At 45.1% G+C, this 9,406-nt stretch overlaps 1 protein-coding gene across 1 annotated transcript; it reads left to right on the top strand.

Moving 5' to 3' along the window:
• The first annotated feature begins 5,275 nt into the window (after positions 1–5,275).
• Positions 5,276–8,514, top strand: LOC143318564 (inactive tyrosine-protein kinase PRAG1). Its single transcript, XM_076726973.1, has 5 exons — positions 5,276–5,425; positions 5,810–5,958; positions 6,283–6,299; positions 6,420–6,833; positions 7,197–8,514. Exons 1-5 carry the CDS (start codon positions 5,361–5,363, stop codon positions 8,283–8,285), a joined length of 1,734 nt encoding a protein of 577 aa, XP_076583088.1. The 5' UTR covers positions 5,276–5,360; the 3' UTR covers positions 8,286–8,514.
• The last annotated feature ends 892 nt before the right edge of the window (positions 8,515–9,406 follow it).

Below are 9,406 nucleotides of genomic sequence, written 5' to 3'. Positions count from 1 at the left end.
CCTGCTTCGGGTCAAAGCCTGATGGAGCTGCCGGCCTGCGACGAGGAAGACGAAAAGCTGAAGCGCTGCAGCACGTGAGGGTTTTGAAGGCTGAAATGTACCCCGAAGCTGCCACCCTGCAGCCAATCAACAGGGACAAAGGCACCTGGCGCAATCAGAGCGCACCAATGAACAAAACCGCCAATTAACCTGCAACACGTGACCTGGGTGGACGTGCCTGCTGTGTGTCGCCATATTTCAAGTGACTAGAGTGTAAATGACTTATCTGTAAAGCACTTTGAGCTGCAATTCCTGTATGAAACGTGCTATATAAAGTTTATTATTATTTTTTATTATGATTTATGTCCGCATAGAGGGACCAATACGTGTTTCAGAGTTTGTGGTATTCAAACAGTTTGGAACCAGTGGGAAATATCCTATTATGCTAACCTGTTATGAACAACTATTGTTATTGGCATAACAATTTGTCATTTGTTATGTTATTTTTGTGAGATATAATTTAAATGTTTGAAGATTGATGTCATTATTAAGCAGCATTTACACTTCAGGTCACATATGTCAACCACATATGCTCCATTTATTAGCATGCTAATGTTAGCTTTGTTACCTTGTTACCTTGCAGTGAATGGGTGTAAATATCTAGTAGCAGCTAATCTCTGCGTATAAGTAGCCTAGTTTTTAGTGTATCCAATATCTTAGGACTTGATGGACATTATTCCCCATTTTCAGACATTTTTAATCCGGAACAATAAATGTGTTAATTGAAAAGATAATCATCAGATTCATCACTAATGAAGACAGCCAACACTACTTTTACTGTACATAGAAAAGCAGCCTGAAATCATTTAACCAAGAAATGCTTAGTTCCCAAAAAATAATAACGTAACCACCAGATGCTCTGAGAGGCAGGCAGATGCTGCATCACTGTCTGCTTCTTAGCATATGAAGAGGTTTAAGAGAGAGGCCCATCATTATGCTTCCACACTTGACAAGCTCCTGAATTGGTAACCATTTCCGCCTCTGGCTTTCATCACATCTACGCATCTGTTGATGCATTTGGTGGAGCGAAAATGTGGGAAGTAGAGAAGTATAAAAGCCGCCTGTCATCTCTCCTCTTGCCAATCAATCTACAACCAAGCCTGTGTGCAAGGAGACTGGAAGACATTCAGTGATGGATAAGAACTCGGTCACGCGGACGTTCAGCATTGGAGCTATTTGCAGTGGAACCAAAGCTTCAGATGATTTCAACTCAGCTCGCAGGCACAGCAGCGCAGGGATCCGTGCACTCTTGTGGGCTACCAGCAGCGCAAAGTCCTTTGGGTGTTCTCTGGGATCGGACTCCCAGACAAGCCGGGAGAACATTTTTCCAAATATCCTGACACCTGACAGCATCCCACAGTTCACTATACCAAGTCTGTCTGTGCAGAACAGCTTAAGATCATTGGACAAAGAGACCGAGGAGGATTATGCAGAGTCAGACGAAGGCTTAGGCAGTTTTGGGACTGAGCCAGAGTCATCTCTACATACTTCTCCAGGCTGCTCCACATTCTCATCATCCACATCATCCTCTCGCTTCAGTTTGGTTCTGTCAGATCGCAAAGCTGAGCGGAGTGTCTCAGACCCCTTAACCCAGAGGAGATCCGTTCTTCACAGGGAGGTGTCTCATCCCTACACAGAGGCCCAGCACTGTCTGGACCCGGCCAGCAGAGCTGCCCTCTCCCTGCCACACTTAACCAAAGTCACCACCCCGTACGGCTTCATCACCTTGAGCCAGAGCCCACAGATGGCGAGCGAGGAGGCGCTTCTCTGCCAAGCTGGCCTACGGCGCTCGAACAAGGACGAGGAGGCTGCGCTCTGTCTTAGAAAAGCTCCAGGGACGAGGACAGCAGACAGTGCAGGCAACTCTTCTCACCTGTCAGGAGATAAGAAGAGACAGTCTAAAGACTCAATTGACTCACAGAATGAAGGGTCAATAAGGGGAGAGATAAAAGCTTCTCCCGCCTCCTCCAACAGCGTGACAGTTTCCACCTCTTCTACACCCAGACACGCAGACGGCAAGCATAAGCGCCGCTTTTATGAGATTATAAGGAAACACTTCACCTCCCGCCGTTAGGGTTGAAATCGTGGGTCTGATTTGCAGCAACGCAAAGGAGGAGTGTATTAACACACTTGGTTTAAATTGTGCATTTATCATGTAAAAAATTGCTGAATGCCGTCAGTCTCCTTATGAAAGACACAGCTCGTGAAAATGTACCAGCAGGTGTCGTTTAAAAAAAATAAACCAATTTAAACTGCAATATTGAGTGTATTGTGTTTTCATCTTTCAGGGTCATATTTAATTCAAAGTTTCTTTTTTTTTTTTTTTTGATGAGGAGCTCAGAGGGTCATCTTTAAAACTCTCTTAATGGGCAGAATGAATCATCAGCTGTGTGTTTAAGGTTAATGAATTCCTGCACCGCTTTCATGATCTTAAATGTCACTCCCTCTCAAGCTGTCTGCTCCCTCAGCCTCCTGCTGAATGTTTCTCTATAGTTCCCATTTAACCCTGAACTGCACATCCTGCAGTAGTGAATGTGCGCTGATGCATCCCTTAAGGCAGAGAAACCAAGCAGTTCTCCTTCCTTCTTAGCATATGAAGAGCTTCAGCGGAGAGGCTCTTAATGTTGGCCCACTAATGCATCCTCATAACCTGCATCCTCAACTCCCCCACACACTGAAATGGGTGGGTAAATATCATCATGACGCAGATTGCTCTGGTCTAAGTGGAAGGTGAAGTGAGTCCCTGGACACAAGAATAGATTAAGGAGATTGAAATTTATAATCCCTCGCCCATTGTGTTTGCTTTTGAGTAAGTGGTTTCACATTAATGCTTTGAGGGAAATAAGGGTTAACTTAAAGCGCAATTCTTTAAAAAAAAAAAAAAAAAAATACAGGAGTTGCCTAATGGAGATAAGGCTGATTGTTAGCATTGTGACTATTATTGTTTTGCATTACAAATGTTCTTTTTATATGTAAATGTGCATGTGGAGTGGTCATTAATTTGCATTTGATCACAGGATAAAGCCAGGTGCAAAATTCTTGTGTCATTTTGTTGACATATTAGACTTAAAGGCTTTTATGGAGGGAAGTTTGGATTATTTCTAAGAAAATATTGTCAACAGCCATTTTCAAAAAAGCAATTTTCACCGTGTCTTTAGGAATAAACTGTTACATAAATCAGGCTATGACTGATATATGAACAAAGTCCTCAGTGGAAACCTTCAGAACATAGGTGGGAGTGTCGGTGTGTGTACGTGCGACAGAGGTGGAGACTTCATCCTGAGAAAACAGCTTTTCAAGGTATGAGTCACACAAAAGGTGAAGAGGGTAAGAATAGATCTCACCATGAAAGCTCCCCAGCTGATTACTTACATTAAGAGAATCAGGTTTTCTGAAATGTTTATGTTCAAATGTGCAAATGAGGCTTTATCTAATTAAATATGGACTGGTCTGAAAGAAGCAGATCAGCTGAAAACCTCTCAAATGACCTGTGCAGGAAAAAACAATGTTTTCGCCTCTAGCATGTTGCCTTAAGCTTATTAAAGTTACGAAAGTTGCTTGACTTTGCTTTATCCCCAGATTTAACCGTAATTCACCACCAGGGACCCTGACTCAATGATGTGAAGGGGCTGAAAAACACATCAGACACCTTTTGGAATATATTGCAATTCAGTGCAGCAGCACCACAAACTGCATCCTCCAAAAGAAGGTGCTGTTGAGTCCATGACTTTCTAAAACAACCAAAACTCAACATTATAACCTCCATAAAGGTAGGAGTTATTCCACAGCTGTTGGATTAGACTGTATTAGTTTCAGCTTGATGCACCAAATAACAGTGTTTTGGAAGCCAAACAAAAGATTTCACTCTCCTCTTGTATGGACAGAGAACTGAAAAGCAACAAAAGGCATTTTCATATTTTAGATTTCACTGTTTGACGTGTTTGCTGGATGGCCAGTTCCTTTTCTCTCCTGTAAAAAATATCTGTCCATCACTTCCTCTTCTGCAGCAGACATTTTGACTTGTGGCAGGAGAAGAAGCTGAAGTCGTGAATGATAACCACACTGAACAACCACATGCAGAAAGCTCCTCTTCAGCTCCTTATTAGGCTGTTTTTACATGTGGTAATACACTGAGGTTCACATCACCGTCACTCACAATATGTTTACACCTTGTGACCAAGCTTTTCAATGATATGGTGGCTGTTATGGTCTAAATATAACAGAACTGATACTGAAGAGCCGTTTGAGAGACAACAGCTCTTGTGATGTGTGAGTCATTCAGGGATGGGAGCGCTTCAGCAGCACACACTCCACCCCGAGAAGCTGTTGTGGGTGACACGACAGCACAAATGATGACCGTGCTCTCATAACATCTTACATACGTCCACTACACCGAACAGGATATCCAAAATTGGTCACTGTAGTGTCACATGGCTTTTAAATGGCATCATGGCGTGACACTTGATTTCTTTGTTGATATAATTGTAATTAAACATTTTGACGACTATTAGATGGATCCCTGTGAAATATTATTCAGACATTCAAGACCCCAAGAGGATGAAACCTGATGGTGATCCCCTCACTTTTCCTCCATTGCTGCACCTATCTTTCATAGAGTGTAATGCTCCCTAAAAAGTGGTCCTTCCATGTCATCATTTATAGGACATACCGAATTTACATTCACTAAGTTGTCTAACTACAAATATTTGTCCAAAATGCCCCAGTTGTGCAAGATGTGGACATGCTTAACCATCTCTGTCTTTATCTGCTTAAATGTTTCACCTTTCCTTTAAAGTTAGTGAAAGTAAAAGCTCCTCCGTGCCAGCGCCAAGCCCTGAAGAGGGCATTGCATGTGTGCAGGCTCAAACTGCGTCATCCGAAAGAGAGAAGTTCACGCTGAGGCCTCACATGGCGAATGTAGATCAACTGAGAGATAGATAGAAACAGGAGTGCAAACTGAAGGGAGGGGGGCTTTGCTGTAACTGCTCCTCCCCGCTCTGGCAAGTTGAGGTTAGCTCAGAGAACAGTTTTGCCCTCAAAACAGACACTACTTTTCCGGTACCAACCTCAAGCTCAGACAATTAGCCCTAAAGATAACGAGAGAGAGAGAATTCACTTGAGAAAACATGCGACTGCACAGACGAGAGAGAAAGAGGCAGAGGAAAGGTGACAGAGGGAGTAACTGATGTGAACGGGAAGTCATTCAGAGAGCCGCTGAGTTAGCCACCTGCGAGCTTCACATACACTGTCATTCAGTGACAGCAGTCAACTGTGAGAGAGGTGGAGGAGCTGGTTAGGTGGTGCAACTTTGTGTATTCCTGATGGCTTCTGGTCCTGGCAGCAGAGCGGAGGAGCAGCCACCAGCGCTGCCTGTCAAACAGCACAGGTAACACAATACTTTGTCTCTTAAGGATCTTATAAGAAGTTTATGATGATTCTGCAGTTTCCCTCAAGGGGGTTTTATTCGATCTAATCTATAATCACACAATCCGTCTTAAAATGTCCTAATTAATTGGGATAAAAATGGATTGCACAGATATATCATGCAAATGTCCTTTATTTGGAGATGAGTATCCTGCAGTGCATGCACTAAGGTGTGGAAAGCAGCACAGAAAAACATAAGAACCAATCTTGTTTGAAAGTTTCAGAGACGCTTTTTGAAGACTCAAACTGCACCGGAGGATCGCCGCTGTCTGTTTGTGAACTGTGCATACATGTATTCACAGGGGAAGGGTAAAGGTTTTGTTGTTCTGTGCATGTTCTTCCACAGGAGTCGTTCCTTCAGAGGCTCCAGCATGGAGTCTGACTGTGATATGCTCAGCCCTGTTGGACTCCAGCATCAAAACTACACATGCAACGATGTTTTCCCTGAACCCACTGATTGTCATGCAGCCCAGTGCCCCATACACCAGCGCTACGGTGGGTTTACAGAATAGTGAAGTGAGTCCAAGTGTGGGAGAGTAGCCCCACGTACTAAATGTCACTGTAAAAGCAACTCTGCTGCTCCTGCATGCAGTCAGTGTAGTGGGAAAATGTGATGTGTGGTTCATTCTTCTCAGTTCATCTTTCGCGTGGGAACAGAAAGAGAGGAAGTAACCGTCTGAAACTTTTACTTTCATAACATGTGATATTCAGACATGTAACAGTGACTTGACAAACTGCTTTCTGAGGGTGCAGACTGGTGTTTTCAAACTGTTGCATGTTCATTGCTCTGACCTAAATCCCTCTCACTGTGTTGCTCAGATCCTTCCCGACACCAGGTGAGATTTTTCTCCGACGGCACCCCGCCGCCTGTTCCGAAGAAGAGATCAGCTCGCACCCTCTCCCTCCCCAGCACCAACGCACCTCCACTCTCTCCTCTGTCTCCACCACAAAAACAGCCTCACAACTTTGACAACCCCCTGTACATGCTGGCACCCATACCCAACACGTACTTCCAAGAGGAGACAGAAGAGTTTAAAGCAGTGGGAGGAAGCCCTGTCCCTTTACCGTCCTTCTCCCAGCTGTCCTTTGACACCCCTGATGAACATCTGCAATACCTCTTCAGCAGCTTTGACGACCAGAGGGCTGTCTTTCAGGGGATTCAGCATCGCCACCTACTCTTTCTGAAAAGCATGGCACAGAGTGTGGATGCTGCGATCCTGCTGCAGGGGGAGGCCACAGAGACAGACATCAGCTCGTACCAGCCTCAGGATTTCCTGCTGTGTGAGGGCAGCGAGCCAAAGCAGATCGGAGACGCAGTCTACTGCAGCCTGCACAGCCCCAAGTTCCCAGGGAGGGTGCTGGGTTTGAGGGTAATGCTGCAACCACATAGTTTACAGCACGTTCTGTTTGATAATGCATGATATTAAAATGTTCCTATGTTCTGTCGGTGTATACTATGCTCACTTGCACTTGTTGTGTGTGAAAAAAGGGTGGTATGCCTATTGCACCTAGCAACCAGTAACACAAACATGATCTTTATCGACACTGGCAACTGTGACACCGACTTGCGGTACCAGAAACACTTCCTCTAAACCGTCATCAGGTGTCACAACTGCAACAGGAAGGCCAGATATCTTGTTTTTTTTTTTCATGTGTAACACAAAAACTGTTGCAAGTTTCCTGATTATGGCTTGAGTTTTATGAGTGTGCCTGTTTTCTGTCTTTCTGTGCAGGTCCACAAACAGACTGATGAATCTTCCTCAGCTCACACCAAACACCAGCCATCGCATGTCAATGTGCAAGATGCTATCGCTCATTTCCAACCAAGCAACACCCCGAGGAATGACTTCAACATGCTCCAAGCTCAAAATCCACCTCATCCTTTTAAAGCAGGCTGCATTGCTGCTAAACCACCAGGTGGGGGCAGCACTGAGTATGATCATATGAATGTGCCCTCAGCTCAGTCTTTCCTCATGAAAGGACACTCTGTGAGCGTCGAGAGAGACCTGCCACACGCCACTTTAGAGGACTTTGTTCAGGACTGCAGCTCGCTGCAGAGCACAGATTGTTTGGATTATGACAGACAGGTATGTGTTCTGCTGCTGCAGATATTACAGGGCTCGCAACATCTGCACAACATCAGCACCTCTGCGGCCGAGCTCAGGCCCCGGGAGATCTTTTTAGTGTGGCCCAACAGGCAGACAGGAGAGGGAGGAAACAAGTTGGAGCAGGATGCTTCTGTAATGAAGACCAGCAGATTGAAAGGGGAAGTGGAGTGGGACAAGACGGGGAAAAAAGGACAGATCCAGATGTTGTGGAGGACACACGGTTCCCCTCGTGTAGTGTTAACCCCGCTATCATCTGCTCTTTCTGTACCTCACCCCCTCGTCCACATCAAATCCCAAATTGGAGCCCTAGTTCAATACTGCCTCCACTCACGGGACAGACTGACATCTCTAGGCTCAGTTCCAACTCTGTCCAAGTCCTCATACCGAAGGGGGCTTCTTCATCTGGCCTCTCTGCTCCAGAGTGAGAGCAGCGGACCACAGATGGCCGACATGGTGGCCATGCTTCAGGTGCTCCTCTGGGGGCCACACGTCCCTCTCTTTGATCACAGACGCCCTATGACCACCACTGTACACCACTGGCTGACAATCAAGCGAGCCCTGCTGGTGATGAAGCTGGCAGAGAGAGGGCTGATCCAGGATCAGTCTGCTCTGGACTGGGAGGACTGCATGTGCCTGCAGTACCTGTCATTTACAGACCCTGAGGCAGTTGTGAGCGTGGCCAGTCAGCTGTGGCTCACTCTGAGTGTGGACTGACATTTATAGCCAATATGTGAACGTCGGTCTTGACGTGAAATTGTTCATTTGATGACTCTTTGATATTTATCATCCAACAAGCCTGCATTACGTACCACGGTCAGAAATACACTAAGAATGTGTACAACAATTAGGATCCTCATCTACTGCTCTTCATAATGCGAAACTGGTCTGATAAAATGCTGCACATTTCTCTATGACTGAACATGTCTTTCTGCTATTAAAGCCATTTAAGGACCTGAAAACATGTTTTTTAAAATCAGCTTCTTACTTCTTGAGATGAAATCTAACATGAACAAACTACTTTCTGCCAAAGTCAGCGAACAGTTTAATATTAATAATTCATAATTCACCATTTCTGTTTTCGGTGTGCTTCTCTCACTGGGTTGAAGTGGGCCGGACTCGTTAAAGAAAAAGGTGACATCACACATCCCCGCCCACCAATCAAATCTCACAGGCCACTCACACTACTGGAGAAATAAATGACGAGCTTTTGAATAATTAATATCAAACTTTGATTGCCATGAATTCTCAGGTTTTCAAGGCTTTATGGACCTCTCTCATGAAAATCAAGTTTTTAAACCTTGTTAATGTGTCTAGATGAGTTTTTAGGGGTTTAATCAATGCCTGCAGAAGAACTCTGAGCCAGCTGTCTTCACTGTGTGTCTGTTCTTACTAAATCATGGTGACGACAGACCGAAGCTCAGTATGCGTCACAGGAAGTGCTTGTCAGACCAACTCACAGCACCTGAAAAGCACTTTCCAGCTGCAGAATTGAGGTGATTTTCGTCTTTACCAAACGCACCCTCTTAATGCAGCAGACAGGCGTGGAGGTGACAAACAGGTGACAGTGTGAAAGTAAGGCGAGCGGCATGTTCAGTCGATGTTCAAGTTTCCAGGTTGAACGATTCCTCGAACAGTGTGAAACAGGCTTTGAGGTTTTCTCTCCTTTGGTTGTTGTGTCACAAGCGTTCCCGATCTGCAGCGGCGTGTATAACGGTGTTATACATACCTTTACATGTGGTCAGACAACACGTCACATGACCCAGTTCTTTCAGAACACACAGACACCTTCAACCCTTCGACGCTGCACGTCTGCATGACTTCACCAGACCACTCTC

The sequence above is a fragment of the Chaetodon auriga genome, chromosome 3 (genome assembly GCF_051107435.1).
Source record: "Chaetodon auriga isolate fChaAug3 chromosome 3, fChaAug3.hap1, whole genome shotgun sequence".
NCBI classification, from domain to species: Eukaryota; Metazoa; Chordata; class Actinopteri; order Chaetodontiformes; family Chaetodontidae; genus Chaetodon; species Chaetodon auriga.
The sequence above is the reverse complement of the archived record's forward strand: the minus strand, read 5'-3'. Positions and strand labels throughout refer to the sequence as shown.

What these genes read in the sequence shown, in the direction of transcription:
- LOC143318564 (XM_076726973.1), top strand. Translation starts at nt 5,361, where the DNA reads ATGGCTTCTGGTCCTGGCAGCAGAGCGGAGGAGCAGCCACCAGCGCTG. An exon ending in CTGCCTGTCAAACAGCACAG is followed by an intron (nt 5,426 to 5,809) that starts GTAACACAATAC and finishes GTTCTTCCACAG; the next exon opens with GAGTCGTTCCTTCAGAGGCT. An exon ending in GGAGGGTGCTGGGTTTGAGG is followed by an intron (nt 6,834 to 7,196) that starts GTAATGCTGCAA and finishes CTTTCTGTGCAG; the next exon opens with GTCCACAAACAGACTGATGA.